The 24,741-nt window shown below is 40.0% G+C and overlaps 1 protein-coding gene across 3 annotated transcripts; it reads right to left on the bottom strand.

The window, feature by feature from the left end:
• Positions 1–32: 32 nt before the first annotated feature.
• Positions 33–24,741, bottom strand: LOC123867437 (V-type proton ATPase 116 kDa subunit a1). 3 transcript variants are annotated; one of them, XM_045909472.1, is made up of 15 exons: positions 24,627–24,741; positions 15,199–15,358; positions 8,441–8,617; positions 7,618–7,778; positions 7,006–7,186; positions 6,323–6,499; positions 5,742–5,954; positions 5,027–5,177; positions 4,183–4,556; positions 3,840–3,949; positions 3,337–3,464; positions 2,656–2,876; positions 1,602–1,836; positions 892–1,063; positions 33–262 (listed from the first exon to the last, which is right to left on the bottom strand). In XM_045909472.1, exons 2-15 carry the CDS (start codon positions 15,313–15,315, stop codon positions 169–171), a joined length of 2,511 nt encoding a protein of 836 aa, XP_045765428.1. In that variant the 5' UTR covers positions 15,316–15,358; positions 24,627–24,741; the 3' UTR covers positions 33–168. The 3 variants fall into 3 exon arrangements, with proteins under 3 accessions (XP_045765428.1, XP_045765427.1, XP_045765429.1); XM_045909471.1 differs by having other exon boundaries at positions 15,199–15,344; XM_045909473.1 differs by having other exon boundaries at positions 1,602–1,806; positions 15,199–15,344.

Genomic DNA, 24,741 nt, shown 5'->3' with positions numbered 1-24,741 from the left:
TTGATTAGAGTAGTCAAAATAAAACATTCAAAAAAATGCACAAATATTTATTTAACGACTATGCATAATTGCATATTGTGACCTTTGCACCTATTTTGCATACAAATCATATGCCAATACTGTTGCAATCTACGTTAGATTTTTAATATGTAATTACTTATAATGAATTTATTCGTCATCCTCTTGTTCGAGGATTGTCTTGAAGCAGAATGGCTGGAAGATGTAACCCAGACCGGCGTAGAATTTACTCATGAACTCCACCCTGAAAGTAAATACATTGAATTTTATACGTAGGCTTTAAATATCCTTAAAAAAACTCCTAAGAGACGTCATACAAACTAATATGGGATTAATTAATACAAACTGGCCTTTCCTCGGTTTCACTTCGTGATTTTCGGGTCAATCTGTTTTCTGGGTCCTCTTAGACCGATTTTGATCCAAATCTGACTATTTACTTACTTATTTGAGTACTTTTAAACAGCTAGAGTTTCCATTCTATCGTTACAGCGGAGTAAAAAAGACTGTGATAAATTATAGTAAGACATTCCCCCAATACTACGATATACAAAGGAATAAACAAAAACATTCAAGCCGACAACGCATTGGCAGTTTGATTGATTGAAAAGGTGAACTGTGTGGTCATTTAATAAGATGAATAGGTCTAGAAGAGTTAGGAAGTTTGCGGTGTTACTCCCTTATGCCTCCTCCGGCCACCTTTCTCTGCGGTTGTATGGCATTGCTGTCCCATCGGGCTGAGGGAGTGAGGAGATAAAGAATTCATACATTACATATACTTGGGCATTATAATATCTACCTATTGCGTAGTCGGCTTGTCTCTTGAGATTGACCGCTTTGCCCGTTTGGTCGTTAAATATAAATAGTTGTGCTTACCAATGCAAACGCAATGTGTGCAAGAACGCAGAGAGGCCCTCCATCATGACGAGAATGGCGAGCGTGAAGAAGGCCCAGAAGAAGAACGCCACGTACAGTTTGATGGCGCCCACGTAGTCGTGGTCTTTGAGCCCAAAGCTCAGCACCATGCTCCACAGCACTTCCGATAACTCTGTGAAGAAATAGACCAATTACGAAGAGTTAACTTTGGAATTTTCGAGGGAGTACCGCTGAGGAATGGAACATCCTTTCCGCGTCCATTTTATAACTTGATTATACCTTCAAGGCGACAGTGAATAGGCATCTAAGCGAGCGCGCATCATTACTTTCCATTAATCATTACCTACTCATCAAACGCAAGTCTCTCTTGTAACAAGTTTCAAACCACATGAAGATCTTTGAGAATGGCGGATGGTTCTCGTCAAGGCTGTTATCCTTTGAGTAGTTACGATCTCCATCTCCAAAATGAATATCTAAATCACTGATCAGAATTCCACAGATGGAGTAAGGTGGCCGTGTGGTACTGCTCACGTATTCAATACCTTGCTTTCCTTCTTCGTACATTGTAAGTAACGGCATATGCACCATTTTGGTCAGTATACACTAACAATTTCGAAATCTTTCAAGAGCTCGTTGTGATGCGGTTCGAACAAATTTTGTTATAATTTCCATAAGCTACGATGAAATAATTTAGCATAAACAGCGTTTACCTGCGTGAGCAAGAGATAAGGCCCACAACCGAAGGTAGGAGGCCGTGTGGGAGATGGTGCTGAGCACGTATTCTATCGTGTGGATGCCTTGGTGGATCATGATCTCGCTGAAGGGCTCATCGTCGTGGTCGTGGCCGCCGGAAGACGCCGGCTGAGGCTTGGGCTGCGCGTCGCCGATGTCGGTCTGTTCTTGCAGTTCGATACCCTGGTTCACGTTACCGTTAGATTGCTCAGGCTAAAATTGTGAAGTTTTGGGAAGGTTTTAGTACGTGAAGTAATGACAATTTAAAAAAGAAGATGGTTTCTAAAGCTGCTAAAGCGTTATGAAACGAGCCGCAAGCAAAATACAAATGCCTAAGTATTTTTAATGCGAATTTAAATCTAGAATAGAAGTTTGCGGCGTGCGATAAGTTCGGCTGAACATTCCCATTTCATTTATTTTTTATTTAAACCACTTTATTGCTTAAAACTATGAACAAAGAATAAAATACAGGATAGATTTACAAACAAAGGGCGACCTTATTACTATAGTAATCTCTTCCAGGCAACCCATTTAAAAGATCTCTATTTTTGTTCAATTTTGCAACTTAATTTTTTTTGATCTGGTGAAAATAAGTGAATAGTTAGTATCGAGATTAAACATAAAGAGGAGGAAGAAATCAATTATAATTCTTAGCTCATGAACTTTATTATTATTGCTCAGGAACTTCACAACTTTGTGTCAACGTTTCTGTTACGAACCACTAAGGTGTGAAATGCCCTACCAATGTCCCGTGGTACATGCCACGTATAACCTTAATGCCTTCAAAGTGAATAGGTATCTTCTACGCAAGCGCGCTCAAACTTAGACATTGTTTTTTTTAAGCATGATTGTCGTCAAGTACAAGCCTATCAACCAATTAGAAAAAAACTCGTCACTGCTTATTTAGGCATGATTGTCGTCAAGCGCAAGCCTATCACTGAATTTAAAAAATTCTAAGTCAACGGGAAGTACCCTATAGGTTTTCTTGAGGTACGGAACTTTAAAAATTCTGGATGGTAGAGGAATACCAACCTTAACTTGTTTCTTCTTAGCCGCCAGAAGATATAAGGGCTTGCCCAGAAGCATGACAGGTATACAGCAGAGCGCGATGAGTACGAACACGCGCTGAATGGTGCCCTGGCCTTCGAACATGAACTCATTGCAGCCCTCCTCCGGCGCAGTACTTGAGAACAGCATCATGTTGATGAAGAGGATTAGCACGGACGGCGCGCAGCCTTGCGTGTACGCTTGTTCTGTGGATAATGGATATAAAAATAAAAAAATAAATTTATTCAAGAATGTAGCCGGTTCGGAATGCCCTTCTTACCGAAAAGAACCAGCAAGAAACTCTGCGGTAGCTCTTGTCAAAGAATCGATTGACAATATAATTACAATACCCATCAATTTTTCACATTTTAGGGTTAGAATAGTTTTGTGATTTCACCTACTGGTTGAAGTCAGCCTCCTATACGTGATATCCGGCGTGCACCTCTAACTTTTCAGAGTTATGTGCATTTTCAGGAATTAAATATCACTTGCTTTAACGGTGAAACTTGCAAGCCTTTTGCATAGTGTTCTCGAAGTGTGCATAGTCCCCATCCGCACTTGGCAGCCTGGTGGACTACCTAATCCCTTCTCATTCTGAGAGGAAACCCCATACTCAATAGAGGGTCGGCGAGATGAGATTCTAAACAAAGTCAAAGATTATCTTACCTGTAGAGAAAGTGCTGTAGGCAACCCACTTGAAGAACATCATGAACACCATGTATAAGAAGAGCAGGAGCAGGAACACCACTTGTGGCAGAAACTCCAGCAAAATCGAATAGCGACGCTTGAAGAAGCTGTTGAATTTTTATGCTATTAATGTTCTTAAAGTTTTGATGCCGTTAACTGATAGACGTTAGGTTCTCACGGTGCTGGAATGGTGGACTCGCAACGAAACTACAGTATTGGCACAGCACAACAAAACTTACAGCAAACTTGGTTGGACTTAGCAAAAAAACCTAATCTTATAACACATACAAAAATAATGATTTTATGACTCGATTTGTCACAAATTTTTTATCTTATCTATATTACAGATGAAAAAATGTAGAAAAAATTGAATATCGACAACATTTTTGATGTTCTGATGTGCATTTCAAAATCCCTAATCTGTTTTACTCTTTTAAAAATAATAATTAATAGGTAATAATATCAATAATAAAAGAACTCACTTGTAATTAACGACACTCATACAGACGCCAAAGATCATATGGACGACGCCAAAAATGATGGACAGTTTCATTTTGTATGAGTTCAAGAAAATGATTTTGTTTTCGGCAGTCTGAAAAAAAATCAGAAAACGTAAATCTTGATGCTGTAATACCATAGAATATACGGACTGCTTGGCATCGTAGTTTTTAAAAAGAAAGCTGTGCAGTTTCTTTCTGATTACTTTCTGATCCAGCAGAAAGGGCATCCCGACCAGATGGTAGACGATACGAAAGCACTTTATAAAAGTTCATTTGAATAAAAAACTTGTCAATTCTATTATAATATTGATCATTAAGGATTTACCTGCCAAATCGGATCAATACCGATGAAGTACGGCGTGTCAATATACGAGTCTTTAGGATCCAGGGTGAAGGCTTTATTACTTTCTAGAGTGTGGTCATCGTATGGAGAGAACCACGACGATTGGAAGATGTTCATCGATTTGGAGAATATATCGTTATACACGAGTCCAGTGTACATGGAGAAACAACCCATGAGTAAAATGATGTAGCGGCCGGCGAAGAAAATGTTCCAGATTTCGTTGGTGGATTTCTTAGCGGAGAGCGACTTCTCTTTGATGACCATCCAGAAGCCGAAAAGAGCCATGATCAAGCCGTGGCCCAAGTCTCCGAACATCACAGCGAATAGGAACGGGAATGTTATTATGGTGTAGAGTGCTGCAAGAGAAAAGAGAATACTTTTAACGGGTGAGTGAAAATTGGTAGATTGTCCCATCCACTAAAATTTATTTTAAGTGCACACAAGGATTTAGTGTTTGGTTCTAATAAACGTTGGGCAAGCGTGTACAACCAATGAACTTTTTGTAGCTAAACTCTCAAGGGATTTAAGTAAGACTGAGTTTAAGACTTGCACAAGAATGTTATTCTGTAGAAACTTGTCATGCTGACAGCGCTGATATTTTGTCAATATTACAAATTCTGAAGAGATCACGGATTGCAACCAATAAGTCAGGAAAAACAACAATTAAAAACAGGCATGAATTGTTATTTGTTGATCGATCACAACTTTCGTGCTATAGCCCCCCCTGGAGTTGCTAAATGTCAAAACCCTTGAACATGTTAGTCCAATTAGTGCCTCAGAACATGGTCTAAAGTGTACAAAGCTCATTATGATCGCTTTTTCATACCTGGATTGCATTCCCTGTAGGAAGCCACACCGTAAGCGTCGATAAGGTTTTGGAAGCCGCGCGTGAAGCGGTTGGTGCGGTTGAACGTGGGCGGGACCTCGTCGGATTCGATGCAGTTCAGAAAAGATGGGATTGAGCTTCCGCAAGCGTTCTGAAAGGAAACAAAACAGAGTTAGCCAGGGATACGATAAACAATTTCTTAGAGGCTGGGATTGCATTGGAAATGTTATAAATGTATCTGGTACTACAGATTTTACCTACATGACTGTCTTGTGTGTTCACGCCAAAAGCGCATTATAGTTCACAAGTGTGTGCAGATGCACAGATGCACTGTCTATGCCCTTATGCTCAAAGTCTGTTGGGACAGCAATCCGACACGACCGGAGAGAAATCAGGCCTAGGAGCAAGTGGCACCAGCGCTGCCAACTTATCTCTGGAGCTGCTACTGAGAATTTTTCGATGGATTTTTTTTTTGATTCATGGTGCGATTTCATGATCCGTAATCGAATAAGCTGACTGGCTCAACGAGATAATCAATATATTGTTTGTCGATATAAAACTTAAGATTTTTTATCCAAAGCATTCTGCGTAGTCGCATGTCTTCATTCAAAATGTAACTCTAATTGACTTTCCACAACACGCCACAAGTCAATACAACACTAGAAGATTGTTCGGTACTTTCAACCTTATAAAAAAATCTACGTCTAAAACTCACAGATCCGTCCGCCAAAGCCTTCTGCACGTTGGGCAAGTCCGCAGTGGGCACCCAGCACTCGCCGATGAGGCACTTCTTGGTGACGTCCATGTTGAACAAGTTAAGGGTGTGGTAGATGGCCTTCATCTTGCGCACCATGATGGACCAGCTCGCCAGCTCCTTCGCCACGCTCATCAGCACGCGCTGTCTGTGGTCACGAGTTTGGTTTAGCACCTATAATTAGATAAAAAATGTGGTATGAAATGTGGGTCATCCGACAGTAGCCAAGCTGTACTGTCTTTCTCACTCATCAGTGAGGGATCAATGTCCTCGTTGGAGGACGGGCACGGGTACAGCGACGCATGGAAATCTGAGCTGACTGTCTCGATGCAATATTCAAATTGTTCTCCTTTATCAAAGACTTGTGAGTTCCGGAGTATACCATGTCGAGATCCTCGAGGCGTGTCCGAATCCTCTTGACCATGTCCTGTTGCTCGGTGTTGGAGGGCGGGCATGGGTACAGCGACGCGTGGAAGATAGAGCACACCGTCTTGATCCGGGACTTGAGTTGTTCCCCTTTAACAATGAGTTGTGGAACTTACCATGTTGAGATCCTCGAGACGAGTGCGGACTCCCTTGACCATGTCCTGTCGCTCGGTGTTGGAGGGCGGGCACGGGTACAGCGACGCGTGGAAGCCGGAGCACACCTTCTTGATCCGAGACTTGAGTTGTTCTCCTTGGAAGAACGCGACAAAAACCGTCTTGTAGATCTCATTACCCTGGGACATGGTAAAAAAAGAATTGCTACAACGTTGTCATTATTTCGAAACATTATAACAAAGTCAAATGGTACTCAAATGTAGAGGTGCCTTCTGATTGCCATACTCATCTATCTACTAAATAAGCACGTATAGATCGCAATTCAAATAATTGCTTGTGATTTATTATGTAAATTTTTTTAGTGTTTCAACAAAAGAAAACTTACATAATAAATCCCAAGTTTGGTATATAGACCTATGTTTGATATTAGATAATTGAGGCTGATCATCTCTTCTCTATAATTCGAGTTAAGATTGAAACCAGGAAAACTTTGTTGCAAATATGGAAGCGATAGAAAAGTCGTAAGGACATGAATTTCAAAACAGGTTTAGTTTTATTGAACAGCGGATTATAACCGGATATAATATAGGCACCTCCATTTTTTGAAAAAAATCTCTAAAACTGAAGCATATAAAAAAATCAGACATAATGTATTAGTTGTGCATAAAAAAAAATGAAAATTTACAGTGTTGGGATCTTCAAGAGGCTTATCAAGCTCGGCGCGGCGCAGGAACACGTTTCCTCGTGAAATACGCCACAGCATTCGTTCGAAGGCCGGCACTCGCTCGCGCTGGACCACGCCAGCCACGAAGCCCAAACGACCCCGTGTGGCGGCTTGCTGGCCAGCTTCATCCGATATCAGCGACCTAAACGCAAAGATTCAGTTCAGCCACAGCTCAACGAACTGCGAAGCTGTGGTGGCAATGAGCGGAGCAATTACTTCGAAGAACCGATAGACGTGCGGTCTCCATTCTAGCATCTTGCAGCATCAAAAGCAGCTGTTGGCAGAATCACTATGTGATGGACATACAGTATCAGGAAGTAATCTTAGGTTGTAATCTATAGAGCGTACTTTGACTTAGCTTAGACTTAAGTTTCAGTTAAAACGAGACGGATTTATAACACTGTCTCGTTTTAACAGTGTCTTAAGTCTGAGCAAAGTCAAAGAGCGCTCTATAGATCTCAGCATAAGACCATTATCACTTTCCATCAGGTGTTCATCATAATCCACAAGCGTGTCTAATATAACCTATCCCTTATGTGACTAAAGGAAACTAAAGACCGTATGTCTACTCACTTGGTCAGGGAATCCATTCCAATTTCCTCTTGGGCAGCAAAAAAAGCTTCGGTTTTTTCGAGGACATGTTTCAATTCGGTCAACTCTAAATAATTTTGTTTCAAGTTGATGGCGTTATGCGAAAGTTCTAGGATTTCATTTTCGGTCTTTTCCAAGTGCGCCTGAAAATGGAAAAGACAACTTGAATGGTCGTAATCAAAGAGTATGTAATCACTACGTCTTAATGTCATCCATATTTTTAATTACAAATCATTACAAAGATTTGGATATAACAGGACTTGACGTGTGTATGAAGACATTTAGTAGGTTTGTGTCAATAGACTAAAATTTTACCTACACGTAAATCTTATTATACTGCCAGAAATAGGCATGTATGGAAATGCCTTAAAAATACTTTTCTTTAAAATTAGTCTATTCTCGTTGGTAGCTTATCCAACAGTTCTTTAAATCTAGGGTTTCTTTTAATTTCATTAGGTTAGATTTTCTTAATACTGCTTATCTTTATTACCGATTGGCTACGAGACGTGCGCAAAGGAATGGTTTGGGTTTTCAATCAGAAGTGGGATTTACCACCGGATCCAAACTTCAAAGTAGGTCCTATCAGTCGATTAACCTGTGATTTTCATACAATCTGTTTCTAAATGTTTTCATTTTTCATGTATAAAGCAGATTACAGACCAAAGCCGGCGGTCAGAGCAGTCCCGCTCAAGCCGCGAGCCGCCATCGCGGCTTTTAATTACTGTGCAAACCTTTGCAACTACTGCATCACTAAAACCGGCGGCGCGGCGCGTCCAAGCGATGTATGTTATTCTAAGAATCCTACCTCCAAATCAATGATCTCTCTAGGGTTGGGCGCACGGGGCATATCCTTGACCTGCGGCACTGGCACTTTGTCCTTATGCACCTCCGCTTCGATGTACCGCAGCTTGCGTTCCATCTCATCGCAACGACGCACTTCGTTCACGAATTTACGTTGGAAAGCGTTCACCTCGGCATTTAGCTGTAATAAGGGAAAAAGAAAATGCATGAAAAGCTGTTTAATATGGCTAATAATGAGGAAATGGTATCTAGAACAATTTTTTTCATTGATATGGCAAGCGTATGTAATACCTACAGCAGGCTGGTTTCGCTTGGTCATGTGACCCGAGAATACCTACCTACCTACTTACCTAAGGCGGCGCGCCTCTTCACAACACTTATCTCTAATTACTAATTACAAAGGAAGAAAAGGCCACATGATCGAAAAGGAAGGTGTTTGTTCAATTGTAAGTCACAGCGCTGTGCGACCTGAATTGCACTTTACCTATTGCGTCGTTATAAGAGTCGTTATTTATTTTTAACCGATTTCCAAAAAAGGAGGAGGTTCTCAATTCGTCGGAATCTTTTTTTTTGTGTATGTTCCCCGATTACTCAAAGACCCCTGGACCGATTTGGTTTTTTTTTTGAAAGGGTATACTGTGCAGGTGGTCCCATATTTTGGTGAAGATCTAATGAATATCTTCGGAGATGGAGAACAGAACTCCTCAATGTATAAGAGCAAATTGCTCGCGATCAGTATAATAGCTTAGTAAACAGTAGGGTTTTAACAAGGCATAGTCTATTATAGTACAGTGGGGTCACTAAAAATTGTGATCAAAAATTTTCAAAAGAAAAATAAAACCGACTTCAATAACCACAAACACTAAAAAGTAAAAAGTAACTTTTATTTAGCTACACGTGTAATGTACCTAGGTATGAAGTCGGGCGAGCTTCACACTTGGATTTCTAATTTTATGCTCGCTCGACTTCATACCTAACTAGGTACATTACACGTGTAGCTAAATAAAAAATATTTTTTACTTTTAAGTGGTTGTGGTTTTAGAAGTCGGTTTTATTTTTTATATTCATTAGTCCTCTTAAATGAAACATCTGTTAGGCACCTACCTTTTTTTTTTTTTTTTTTTTTTTTTTTTTTACACAGGAAATGCCTAACGCATACCCTTCCGTCAGGGGAAACGGAGGGGTTATGTGGGGCTTGCACCCACTAAAACCTGTGTTTGTTCCTCAACGGACTGGCGGTTGCGCGGGTATCACTAATGTAGTATTCACCGCACTCCCGCCAGGACTTGACCCGCCGCCAAGCGGACGGGTCCCTTCGCTAGGCTGGCTGCTACCAGCTCCGTCTCAGAAGCGCACCCGGAACACGGCGCGCTACCTCCTGACCTGATTATGTATCGGCTGACGAACGCCCCTTACGCCCGTCAACCGCAGGTCGGCAACTCATGGAGGCCGGAGGTCATCATTCGCCCTTCGGCGCCCGCTGCGTCTCCTGCGAGAGGGATCCACCATCAAAATTTCCCTCTCACGTTCCGCCGCCTCTTTTGCAGACATCACCTCCTCGCAAAAGGAGGCAGCGGCACTCCACGCTGTTTCACTCCGAACCATCGCTTGCACGATGTTTGGGAGCGAGAGACCACCAACACCAACTGCCGCATCGAGTGTACGGCGCTGTTCTGCCCAAGCTTGGCACTCCTCCAGGGTGTGCTGCGCCGTGTCCTCAAGGCTGTCCTCACAGTGGTGGCAATCGGGCGATTGCTCCCGACCTATGCGATGCAGATACCTACCGAAACAACCATGTCCGGTAAGTATCTGCGTCAGCCGGAAGGTTAGGACGCCATGTTGGCGCCCCAGCCAATCCTCCATGACAGGCCTTACCGCCGCTATCGTGGCATGCCCTGCGCTGGGATTATCCAACCGCTCCCTCCATTCCACTAATAAGACCCCTCGGAGCTGGGAGCGATGCCGCGCATATTCTTGGGGCATCGGTAACTCACCCCGCCCGCGCACCTCCTTATTCCACTGGTACAAGGAAACGAGAGATTTTGCCTCAAGATCCCAGGGTGGACATCCGGCAAGGAGGCTCGCCGCCTCGAAGGAGATCGTGCGGTACCCCCTTATTACCCTGACGGCCATCGATCTTTGCGGTCTCCGCAATATTGCGACGTTGCGGTCCGTCAGAGCTTCCGCCCACACAGGAGCCCCATAAAGGGCCATTGAACGCACGATCCCAGTGTAGAGCTTCCGACAGGAGGCGTCTGGACCACCGAGATTGGGCAGCAACCGAGCAAGCGCTCCCGCAGCTCCCATCAATTTGGGTAGAAGGTGCCTGAAATGTGGCCCAAAATTCCACCGGCCGTCGAGGATGAGTCCCAGATACTTCATTGTTGACTCGACGTCGATGCGAACGCCACCCACGATGATGTGGGATCCCGAAGGTGGCGCGCGTCGAGGGCCATGAAAGAACATCGCCTCCGACTTGTTAAGCGCCACCTCGAGACCCAGGCGCCGGATCCTCCCTACGACCTGTGCAACCCCAGCGGTTGCCAACAATGTCGCCTGCCGGTGTGTCTCGCCACACGCCGTAACCAGCGTGTCGTCAGCGTAGCAAGTGACACCGACGCCGGGCAGGAGTGCCCCGCGCAGCACCCAGTCGTAACCAATGTTCCACAGGAGTGGTCCCAAGACAGACCCCTGCGGAACACCGCACAAGCACTCTCGCCGACCCCAGCCATTCCGACCCGGGTACATGACCGCCCTATCCGCCAGATAAGCCCCAACCACAAGACGGAGGTTGTTTGGTACGCGATGGTAAACAAGCGCCTCCCTGATACAGCTCCAGGGTAAGGTGTTGAAGGCGTTCGCGATGTCGAGAGAAACCGCCAACACCACCTCGCCCCGGAAAACTGCTTCCTCCGCCAAGGTTCTCACGCGCATGATTGCGTCCACTGTGGAGCGCCCCCGGCGAAAACCAAACTGATTGTCCGCCAGGTCCGGCCCCACACTCGCCAAGTGCTGGACGAGGCGATCCGCTACAATTCTCTCGAAGAGTTTTGCCATCTCGTTCAACAGCACAATGGGCCGATATGCAGACGGAGTATCTGCCGGGCGCCCCTTTTTCTTCAGCAAGACCAGCTTTCCGACCTTCCAACTAAGTGGAAACTGGCCCCGCTCCAAGCACGCGCTAAAGAGACTTAACAATCGAGGCTCAAGAGCCTTTGAGGCCAGGACCAGGGCACGGCCAGGTATGCCATCGAGTCCTGGGGCGGTGTTTTTGGCCTGAAGTCTCCGCAACACTGCTCTCAATTCTTCCGGGGTCACTTCGTGCACGTCATCGTCGTTGCCCGCGTCAGGCAATGCAAAAGGCACCTACCTAGGACAAAGTTCTTCATTTTACGTTTTGGAAATTTTGTTACCCAGATCATAATGAATAATAATAGAGCTTAAGGAAAAGTCACAATCTTCAAGTAAATTCAAATAAGTAGACAGGTAGGTACCTACCTAAATACTTCAAGTGGAAATACCTACTACAATGATTTGATTCTAATTTCGCAATTTATATGCATTGGGTTTTATGGCTAATTTACCTCCCATAAAGTGTAGTAGCCAGAAGGAAAACAAAAGGTAATTACAAATAATATTAGTAATAATATTATTATTATTCATTTCGTTGGCTTGTGGCGTAGATCGTAATACCTAGAGTAGAGGTAACCGCTGAAAGCGAAAACATTAGTAAGCATAAAGCGTAATATTATACAATACAACGAATAATAACAGTAGTAGGTATCAGATAGCAATTTTCAATGTAGGTTCAAAACACAATTGCCAATATTATTTTATTGGTGTACTAACTTTTACCCGTGACTTCGTTTGCGTGGAATTAGGTTCTTAAAAATCCCGTGAGTGTCACTCCTTGTATAACCCTTTATACATGCCTGTTAAAATCTCTTTCCCTTCACTCTCCCTTGGAATTTCCAAAAAATAGAGATACGAATTGCCTTCTGCGCAGATAGATACAAGGCCCTTACGTGAACATAGGCGTACTACTGTAACATGCAATGACACCTATTACCTAACTAGCTGACGCCCGCGACTTCGTACGCGTGGATTAAGGTTTTTCGAAATCCCGTGGGAACTCTTTGATTTTCTGGGACAAAGAGTAGCCTATGTGCTAATCCAAGATATTATCTATCTATATTCAGAAAAATCTATCTAGTAGTTTTTGCGTGAAGGAGTAACAAACATGTCACAAACGTTCGCCTTTATAATATTAGTGTGAAGTGTGATTAGTGCGTTAGTGTGATGACTAATGATTAGAATCTTTTAAAATTGAAACAGCAAACATAAAAACGCATAGGCAATTTCCACGTCAGTTCGATTAAAAACTTAAAAAATAACTTCTAAAAAGAATCTAAAAATAACTTCTAAAAAGAAAAATAACTTCTAAAACGCTGCTCAAAAAGAATTTATAAACTAGGTAGGTACTTAAAAAGGGCGATTTAAGAACATTGAAGGTTTTAAACCCGAGCAAGCCACTGGCATGGCGGTGGAATTCATTTAATCATGCGAAGCTGGTTTTTTTGCTCCGAACGACGGATCCCGTTTCTGCAGGGTCAACCTCTCGTTATGGCCGCTTGCTGTCGGGATGCTCTTATTGATAGTGGCACAAGGCGAACTAGTGACAAAACGCAAACCTTCATTGCTCGAGTTGATCATAATATTAAAAGTGTAAATTAAAAATTTTAAACACCCCCGATAAGTGAAGGTTACATTAACAAGAAAAGAGCTGATAACTTTCAAACGGTGGAACATTTTCTTCGATTATAGCTAAGAACACTCTCGATCAAGCCACCTTTCAAACAAAAAAAAAAACTAAATTAAAATCGGTTCGTTCGTTTAGGAGCTACCATGTTACAGACAGATACACACGTCAAACTTATAACACCGTTTTTAAAATCCTGTGGGAACTCTTTGATTTTCCAGGATGAAAAATTCGTTGCTCCGTTGCGAGTTCCGATTGTAGGACAAACAAACACACTTTTGCATTTGTATACAAATTAAATTTGTATTTGTATACCTAGCAAAGTGCTCTACCTACATATTATGTCTAGTGTTACTCTGTCTACTCAATACTTATTTACTAATATACTTCTGTAATTATATTATAATTTCGAATGAAGGCTTTATTGATAAGGCATGAGCCAATGGTAGACAAGCCTTTTCATTCATAACCTAATCGCTATTCAACGTTATGGCTAACTGACTTATCAATCGAGGTTATTGCAATGTCGAATAAATTCTGCAATTTACCACAATTTGTTGGGTGCCACAGCATTAACGTAGTAGACAGGTAGGTACTGATTTTTTTGAGGCAAATACCTAAGTTTTTTTAACAGATTTTTAAGAAAAACTGAATACCTATCAGATAGGTGGTAGGTACTTCGCAATAATAATATTTTTATTGTCTGATAGGACTCATATAGGAATCATTCGAAAATAAAGTTTTAACGTAGACTACCTAGGATTATTCGAGAGGCAGATCAACGAATTCCTGAAAAGAGTCGTCGGAACGCATTGACGGTTAGTTACTTGTATGTTAACGGGCAGCGATAATCACAGTGACCCGCCTGCTCGTTTGCTCGTTATTTTAAGTTTTTATATTTTTTTTAAACAGAGTACCTACTACATAAAAACATTTTCAACGGATCAAATTAATAAATCGGTTTTTAGCAACTGTCTAGAAATGTTACTAGCAACAAAAAAGCTACCAAACTAAGCGCGAAATTGGTTCATTTTTTATTTAAAAAGCTACCGTTACTACAAGTATAATAGGTAGATACCGAAAAAGTATGTTTTTCCTAAATCCGAGCATTTTAAGCAATGATCAAATAAATAGCGAAGTCTCTAGAAGAGGTAACAAAGATAAGGAAAGTGTGCTGTGAGAATTCAATGCCATATGAGATTTATTAACCCACATACTTCTGTGGACTAAGCGATTTTTAAATGATTAATATCTGCACATCTCACCCAATCCGCACTGCTAATGTCGCTACGATGCCACAGACAGATACACAGATACACACGTAAAACTTATAACACCCCTCTTTTTGGGTCGGGGGTTAAAAATAATGTTCATCCATGTAAGATTTAACAAAAGAAACAGTACCTATTGCCTCTTGTGAAATGTATTCGACAGCTGTATCGTTAATTTACAGAAACGCGCTTTGAAACTAGATCAAGTGTCCTTTACTATCATTTAACTAAGTATTACACATTCAGATTCATAATAAAATTATACTTGGGTATATATTATTAACAAAATGCCTAAAGTAAAAACATTAAGTAGGTAGGTACCTACGCGTGCATATTTTATGTTACCTATTTTATTATTTATGTTTTAAGCACAGTGCTTGGACATTTAAATTGCAAATTAGGATTGGAAAAATGTGTCAGATCCAAAAAAGATAAAGTTTCGTAACTTATGTTGGCTGGTTTCGTAAACATATTTAAGTATGGTAGTGTAAGCTAAAATTACGACTTTTATGCCCTAACTTAGAGAATTTGCTTCATTAGAATGGTTCACAGGCGCTAGCAAAGATGTGTTCAAAGCTAAAAGGATTCTTTAATGGTTAAGTCTTACTAGAATAAATCGCTTCAAGTACGCTGCATACTTGACGGTAAACTTGATGTGGGAGAGTATTGTGAGAGAGTATCGGCCAAAGGCGATTGAGGCGAGTCACTTTAGCAGCAGGAAAGAATACTCACATCTCTAAACTGCACGCTGCCTGCTTCGCCCAGCTCTGAGACGGAGGTGTACGCCGCCTCGGGCTGAATGAAGAGCTGGCACAGAGCCATCTCTTCGCTCCGGAACATCGCCCCCATCTTGGTGGACTACACTGCCTCCTTTTGTTCTGGAACAAAAATTAAATAAAATAAACTTCGATTGGTCTTCCTCTTGGAACTAGGCCGAGTTTCTTGCTGGTTCTTCTCGGTAGGAACGGCATTCCGAACCTATTAAATTACTTTGACGCTTTCAAAGCAGTTGTAAAAGTTTATTTGAATAAAAATATATTCTATTCTACCTATAAGTTCCATTTCGTTAATAAGAATTGTGTACAACAGAAATTTATTTATGTGCCCAATTTTTTTTGCATCTGCTTGGAATATAGCTTCAAAGATTTTTTCTTTGAAACAAAATAATTGATAATATATTATCAATATATAATAATTGAACTGTCTGAGATCAAAACAATTGAGTCAGACCAACCTGGAGATTCAATCGTTTTTAAAAGTATTAGGAACTTGGAATATTTCTTTCGCTTGATGATGGTTTGATATGTAACAGAGCACTATTCTGTTTTGTAAGTGTCCAAAGCAGGAGTAGGAGAAAACTATTTAGAAAAATATTTTCCGATCTAGAACCTCTTGCTTATGTATTGGACATTTTATTCTTGCGATATCTTACCCTTGTGCAACCTTGTCAACAACTGCACACTTCAAAGCAATTTCTAGATCAAGATATAATATGTAGATACTAACCATTGCATCGTACTAAGATACTTATCGGAATGAGAGCAAGATATCCAAGCGGATCACCTTTCTGCATCACGAGGACTCAAGGTTAGCAAATTATTACTTCATTTATTGTTCTGTTTAGCTTTTCTCATGTGTAAGTAACTCGTAGATAAGTTGGATGTGATAACAAAACATAATAACTTCGATTGAGGTAATCGCGTCAAGGTCCTGCTCTCAATTAATTTTTATCAGAAGTTAGGCCTAGTTGGAATCACTTAAAAATTATCAAGAGTTTTCGCAGTTGTAGCTAACTATAGATAAGTAAGTAGCTACCTACCAATCATAGTTTTACCACAGTTTCTAGTACCAATATCGTTAAACTGTGGATTTACTAAACTTAACACTGCTTTGATTGATTTGGTATGATGTAATTTCACGGAGGTATCTGGGTAGGTAGTCGTTGTAGGTGAGTAATGATGAAATTGTCGGTGAGTCATCCACCACTTTACCATGAGATCGCCTCTTACAAAAATTCAATTTCAATTCAACAAAATAAGTGAGCGAGCACCTTCTCACTTATAACTATTGATTTTTGGTTATAGATAAATGGCGCAATTTTCCTATTCTGTTCATTTTTGTCGAGTTATTTAAGTTGCTGATGATATTTACAGCAAATACCTAGATTTAAGATCTAAATCTCCTACCTAATACCTAAGCTAGGGTAACTAAGTACATAGAAGTTTGAAGGTTTTAAGGCTCCAAAATTGCTTTCGAAGAGAAAATTTGAAGTTTAAAGACCTATCCAATGTCCTAGGGGATAGTTAAGGCTCTGTGCCATTTCTGTCTAACTTTACGGTTCTCAACTGCTCACCCTTAACGCCATGTTGGTTCCTAAAACATCGGAAAAAATTAACTAACAACTTGAACTAGGGCCTTGGAAGGATCTCCCTTAATAGATTTCATGCCGCAACGAATGCTCTTATATGCCAAGGATGATTTACGGCGTATTGTTTCAAATTAATCTCGCATACTCAAAGTAGGTTCGTAGACAGATACCAGCTGTTCTATTGTTTAAGGAATCTCGTAACGAAAACTTGTTTACCAAATTACTTATTATTTCACATTTACCGTATAATTTTATGTATTATGTAAAATCCATGACGTGACTTTTGATCTTCGTTCTGTAATCTGTTAGCTTTGCCCAGACGCAAGGATGAACTGTCCTATAGGTGTAAGGGAATGGGTATAATTGGTTCTCCCAGAAGACTATACTCTGCAGTATACGGTAGTTATCATAATCATCGAGTACCATGCTAGAACTTAATTTTGTTGATCATAGACATGCGAAAACTATCTAAATCAGCTTCTTTTATTTTTTGGTAGCTAAGCCCTGTCCACTCCGTTCAATTGCGTCTTTGGAATATTTTTTTGTGCCAGATAAGAATATTGCTGCTACTGAGACTGTTTTTTATCTAAAATCGGAAGTTGTCCAATCGCTCAAGCGTGTAAACTTCTATAGCGCGATGTAGAATTGTATTCGCATCCGTTGTGCAAGGTTTAATATCAAGTAGCAGTAGGTATCTAGCTTCGAATCTGCTGCATCGGCGTTCAATGTGTATTTTAATAAGTATAATTCGATGTAAGTACGTTGCATCGAATTATATTTAACTATTTATCATGGCGTTCTTACGTCTCTTTGGCCAGTTAGTGAAGCAGGAATTATATCCCAACCTCATGCAAGGTCAATGCCATTTTTTGTAGTCAAGTCGCTCTGTCGTGACAACTTGCAAATCGCTTTTTACTCTTAAAAATACTTCGGTGAATGCACATACCTAACTGGCACCTGCTTAGGTACAGTTTCTTTTATTATTATCGTTTAGGCACCTAGGACCTAGGTGTGTTTATAAATGTTAATTGTTCGTATTTTATGCGTTCGGTCATCTTTAATTCGGGTGAGTTAAACTTGATGATGTAAATATTAGCACTCACGTTAACATTTCTGACAAAGTATCTACCTACCGTCAACGTATAATAGCGCGCCGTCATGAGGCTTCAGCCTGGCTAGCATGGGCAGTATATAAAAATTATATCCCCGATTTTATCCACTGATTTCTATGACATCAGTGGATATAATCGGGGGATATAATTTTTATCTACTGCTCATGCTAGCCGGGCAGGTAGACAGGAAACTGCCACGACCGTTTTGATTGGCGTCCTTGCGTCGCTGCCCCATTACTGAGGATCGTAGCTCCTTTGTGATAGCACCCTCGTTTTTCCAACATAGCATTTCGCCTCCAGCACATCTTGAAGTCATCTATTCTTCCCCGGTCAGCAGCCTCTCAGCTCCATAAAGATGGAAAAGATTAGCTTGCTTACAAGGTGAGTTTTCGTTCATAGCGAGATGTTTCGATCTTTCCACAATTGTATGTTTAGCTAATAATTACCAAAACAGAAACCATTGTGGCAGTGATTTAACTTAATAATAGGAGTTATTTTTGACTCCTCAATAATATTATTACCTATACGAAAAGCTGAATATTATTGTTATAGGTACGAAAAGCTCATTTGGGATTTTCTTCAAAATTCTTTTAAATTCCTGCACAAAAGGCTCTCATCTCATACAAATCATTAAAGCTAATTAGTACCTAACGTTGTGCATATACGCAATTACTAAGAGACAAACACGTCAACCTTTTGTGGAAAAACTCATTGAAATTCCAAAAACGTTAAACTGGCTGTCTGAAAAATCTTTGTTATTTTTATGTTGTAATAAAAAGTGACCTTCTAAACTAAAATGAACAGCGACATAGAACCAATGCACATACGCTTGATAATAATACCATTATAGACAGGCCTAGCATATTATGTCAGTATATCTACCTAAGCACAAAATAGTTTGTGGTATACGTAGATATTTACAACAGAAAAGACTTTATACTTAATATTTTCTTAAACATAGCTCAATGAGTTGCGAATTACGAAGCTGAAGTGGCAAGTGGCGGAGCACATAGGTACCTAGTTCAAAGAGCCAATTAGACGTTGGGCTACCAACTACCAAGGTGCTGAAATGGCATCTTGCACACCCATTGATTTTGAAAGAGCCACTGCACACCAGACAGCGTAGTGTTGGCAGACCCTCAGGTTGGTTTCACAGCTGTACGAGAGATTCGTATAAATATTGCATAGAAGCAGGCGTTGGGTACTTTGCGGAAGTCCATGATATCAATAATTGCAGATCTCTTTGTGGAGTTTATATCTGAGGATGCTCCTCGGAGTGAAACATACGTTGACTGTGTTCTAGAAGAATTATGTAGTGATGTGTATTGCTTGCTTTTCCTGCTGTAGAGGGAGGGCGGGCGGTGTGCATATCGCATCCTGAACGTGCGTTGTACTCTAAGATTTACATATTTTAGTGGATTATAACAAATTAAGCTCGTGGTTCCTTGTATCTCAAATAATGCATATTGGATGTGAGTATGACAATGTTTGAAAGGCCACGGACTCACATACGCAAATACCAGCGACCCATAAAGCGTATTTCCGGCATGACTTCCCTTCCCGCTTCCGACATACCTACTGACCTTTGTATTACACTATTGATACAAGCTTTTTAAATTAACTTTTACTTAGTTACATACATCAAATTTTTATGAGCTATAATGATATCAAGCTATCATCAGAACTTATGGGACATTGTCATGTCGTGGACATGGAATTGATCAAATTAGAAGAGGTTAATCTGTTGGGCCACGGAACGCTAAAAGATAGACATACAGACACACTTTCGCATTTAAGTATAATGTTAGTAAATAGCTGTATGGATAATGTTGCAAATTATAGGCAACAAAGTAAAAGCGGAAATTCCAAATTCCAATGCATTTCAATGCGTAAACAACGATAAACAATAGCAACAGTAGGTACCTACCTAGGTAAACAACTGGTTAGTGTTCTGAAGTACTAAATTTAGGCGATTAGGTAGGATAGGTACCTACCTAATATATATCTATTAGCGGTTAGGTTGGTATTAGATTCTCGCATGTTTGAGAATTTTAGCACAGTTAGGTAACCTAGGTTTCATAATACCTAGATATTCTTACCTTCCGACCTTCCTAATGCTTGCAGACTATAGAGCTCAATAAGAAAGCTCAGAGTCACTTTCATTCATTCTCTACGTGTTTAAGCCAGTAATGAGGAGATCCGTAGAAGAACCCATAACGGGATGCAAAGGTATGTGGTAAATGGCAACAGGCTGTAAACCCATCGCATACAATTTAAGAAAGTATTGGAAACGAAACAAAAATAATGAAAATGTAAACATTAAGAAATTAGATACTAATTGGAACAACAATTGTATAAATACTATCAACAGCTGTAGGAATAAAGAAAAGATAAAAGGTATATTTCGAAAAATACACCAAATAGTGACAGATACCAACATGGACAAACACGATGAAACTGTAAGAGTTCCTTGTTTCAATAAAAGGAACGCTTCCAGTTTAAGTTATAGCGGCAAACTCTTTGGCACACTTCGGGTATTAAGAACTCTAATAATAAAACATAACAAGTGTAAATTAAACATTTATAACACCCCCGACAAATGAAGGTTACAGTAACTAGAAAAAAAGCTGATAACTTTCAAACGGCTGAACTGATTTTCTTGGATGATAGCTAAGAACACTCTCGATCAAGCCACCTTTCAAACAAAAAAAAACTAAATTAAAATCGGTTCATTCGTTTAGGCGCTACGATGCCACAGACAGATACACAGATACACACGTCAAACTTATAACACCCCTCTTTTTGGGTCGGGGGTTAAAAAGGAACAGCCACGAACATAAAGTAGAGAATGAAACAAAGATAATGGTATCAAGAGTAGATGAGATAACACAAACAGAAACTTCAGAAACCTAGCTCAATTTTTTAATAGGTATCTACTTGAGAAGAAACTGGTCCAAATACGGTCCACATTAAAGGTGAAATCTGATATTATAAAAAATCGGCCAAGTGCGAGTCGGATTCGCAAACGAAGATTTGCTTACCATCGTACAAGAAATAACACTAATTTTCACAGCAGCCATTTTGAAATTTTTATCATATTTTGTTGTAGCGGAAATAGGAATTCTATGAAAATTTCAATTCTCTAAGTTACATAGCTATTATTTTTTGAAAGTTATATCGGAATACAAGCCATTAACTCCGATCTCACCTGTTGGTAAGTGATGATGCAGTCTAAGTTGGAAGCGGGCTAACTTGAAAGGGGTATGGCAATTTCAGGGGTATGGCGGTGGTGGAGATACAGCCCAGTCACAGAAATCCAAATCCCAGTATTAGGGTCCCGTTGACACCCTTTGGATACGGAACCCTAATTTAATAAAAAGTAATCTGTGCTGTGTTTGCATAAAATTATCACTGCGCCGAACCCTAGTAAAATATTTGTTTTGAGTTGGTTACGACATTAGTCATTTTACTCCAGTGTGACTTTGCGTAGCTAAATATTCATTACTAGAGGATGCCCGCGATTTCGCCCGCGTGGATTTAGGTTTTTAAAGATCCTGTGGGAACTGTTTGATTTTCCGGGATAAAAAGTTGCCAATGTCAATTACAGGGACGCAAGTTACCTCGGTACCAAATATCGTACAAATCGGTTAAGTGGATGGTTTTTAGGAATCCCGCGGGAACTGTTTGATTTTCCGGGATAATAAGCCTATGTCCGTCCCCGGGATATAAGCTAACCCTATACCAAATTTCGTCAGAATCGGTTAAACGGTTGGGCCGTGAAAAGGTAGCAGACAGACAGACACACTTTCGCATTTATAATATTAGTATGGATAATACTTATATGATTACGAATTTATGATTTTTTATTCTAGTAGTTTTTTAAAGGGACCGGAAATGATGCCATTTTATCACGTACAGATAACCTACATCATTCAGTAAATTTGATGATGAAGAAGAATAAAAGATGGATTATTATTATTGTATAGGACTCTCTTAATAAAGAAGAAGAGATAAAGTAACACAGAAAGGAAGCTCTCGTAAAACAATCGATAGTAGGTATTTCAAAGAAAAATAGGAATCTTAACGTTTTTTGCCGACATTTCGATCACACAATTAATGATTTCATCACATCACATCAATCACATATGATTTGATTTGATGAATACTGACTGACACAGAGTACCGAATTCAGTATTATTAAGATAAGATTAAAGAGCACTTGACTTAGTTATCTTGCTGTCATTAGCCATACAATAATTATGTTTATTGTAATCTAATGATGCTGAGGGTATTTCAGTGCCTACTGGGATTAACGTTATCATTTTGCTATCATTGATGGGCTAAGAGCCAGCGTGTGCCAGACCTTCGTTATTTTATAAAAACTTAAAGTTTATCTGCGTATCCAACACAGGGAGGAACAATCAGTGACTAAGAAGTTTGCATGAGTTTTGGGAGATAACAGGTAATAAAGGCAAGAATATCTTACGTCAAAAAATAAAGTCAATATTTATTATATTTTTTTCGGAATAGTATTAGAAATCACGTCATGCATTGCTAGATACTTACACCCGTAATCACAAACGTTACTATGAGGTCTACTATGAGGGGGTTGCCACGATACTGGCGCAGGCCACACCTGAGCAAACCTAGCTCTCTTGCATCCATAGAGAAGAGCTAAAGGTAAGCCTGACTCTGAGACTAGACCACTAGCTTCACGGAATCGACTTTTTCAGCATTTTAAGCCAATCATAAAGAACTTGAGCCAATTAAACATGATCTTGCGATTGTCATTTCAATTAAAAAAATTGTACATATTACACATTTTTTTTAAAAATCAACGTTATTTGAGCCACAAAAAGGTAATTTTGTTTTTGTGGTAGATAAAGATGTAACTACGATGAAAATTCTAGATACCTACCTACCTAGCTAGGTTTTATTTCTTGCGTAGGCACCAGCTACCTATACCCTACTGTGCTAAACGCAACATTATTAATTTGTAGATCATTTTCCGTAAGATTAAGACCGGTTTAAGACCATAGACCTTACGTAAGATCTTAACAAACTTTTGCCGTCAAACGTGCTGTTTTCTCGCGATAACACGTAGATATCTGTCTTCAATGAGACTTTCCAATCAATGTCAGATTGTGACATCATGTGAAGATGAATTACATCTCTTCCAAGATACGAACATACAGATAGATAAGTACAAAAATATCTTAACAAGTGGCCTTGAGGACAAGCGGTACTTAGATTCACTTGCCTTTTCGTTCTCTGAATTCTAATAGGTTCGATATCGATGAGTAGGTAACTAGTTTATAGGTACTAACTAGAGGATGCCCGCGACTTCGTCCGCATGGATTAAGGGTTTTCGAAATCCCGTGGGAACTCTTTGATTTTCCGGGATAAAAAGTAGCCTATGTCCTAATCCAGGATATTATCTATCTTCATTCCAAATTTCAGCCAAATCCGTTCAGTAGTTTTTGCGAGAAGAAGTAACAAATGATGTAGGATATTACCATGATATTACCAACCAACGAGTTTATAGGCCAACTTGTTTATTGGTATAATTTCCTTGAGTATTGGACATTGAGTAATTGAGAAGGAAAATATTGTGAGGAAATCTACATGCCGAGAGCTCTCCATAATATTATAAAGGCTGTGTGAATACTGGCAATCCACATTTGGCCAGCCAGACCATTCTCATTCTGGGAGGAGACCTGTGCTCAGTAGTGAGCCGGCAATGGGTTGATGAGATGATGATGCTTGGAAATCTCTTGCCATGCCGTGCCGCCTGTGTGGCGCAGGCTTTGCAGACGAACAACAATCTTAGAAGCAAGAGTCCTCTCTTTGTCACGGGACTGCTACGGTGTTGTGCAAAGACCAACTGCTCAGCTATATGGCTGCTCTATAGTACCTACTCGTAGGTAAGTGTATCTAGGCACTAGGTATTATGACGTAGGTAGGTAGCTATTCTATGACGTAGGTGCATAATATTATGCAGGTGTATATACCTGGATAGGTACTATACTACAATAACTTATAATACAGATACTTACTACTTAGCAACTTAGCAAAACAATCAGTGAACATACGGAATAAATTGTATGTAACATTGATCCCGATACTTAATTTTATCTATGTGTTGTTGAAAATATGATAAAATAAAAAAAAAGTAAAGTTTAAATTAGCCGTCGATAAGGCAGCGCGGCGGTTATAACTTCATAAAGGCAACAAGGCACTACCTAACCATATAAATCTATTTAAAAATACCAAGTGAAGCAATCGGACCTCTATACTTACTAAAGTTTTTAAACCCAATATCCAAAACTAATAACTTTGATTAGTCTCACTTACTTAACTTACAATATAAAACATTTTTAACTACTTAAAACCGAGATAAAAATTCCATTATTAAATAAATAAAGTTGATCAAAAATTTATACTTCAAGCATATTATTTTCATTGCACTGCATATTATGCATTAGCATGCTTGGAGTGCAATTTTATTTTGTAGAAAGCATTAATTAACACGACAAAATACTGATAGCACACCTAATACGAACGCGGGCATAACTTAGTTCAAACATCAATGCAATTAAATAATAATTAACTCACATTCCAAATGAAAACGAACTTTATTGCTAAAGGATTAAGTAGGAAAATTGTAAATAAAAACGCACCAGTCCGTGTATTCAGCTTGGAATTCACTCAATACGTTGAGCGCGACGGGCGCGCGAGAAGAAACTGAATTGAATAGGTCTGTGATGTTGGTGCCGCCGGCATGTGACCGTGCTC

The sequence above is a fragment of the Maniola jurtina genome, chromosome 8, assembly GCF_905333055.1.
Source record: "Maniola jurtina chromosome 8, ilManJurt1.1, whole genome shotgun sequence".
Lineage (NCBI taxonomy): Eukaryota > Metazoa > Arthropoda > Insecta > Lepidoptera > Nymphalidae > Maniola > Maniola jurtina.
Note: the sequence above shows the minus strand (reverse complement) of the source record. Positions and strands in the feature narration are given on the sequence as shown.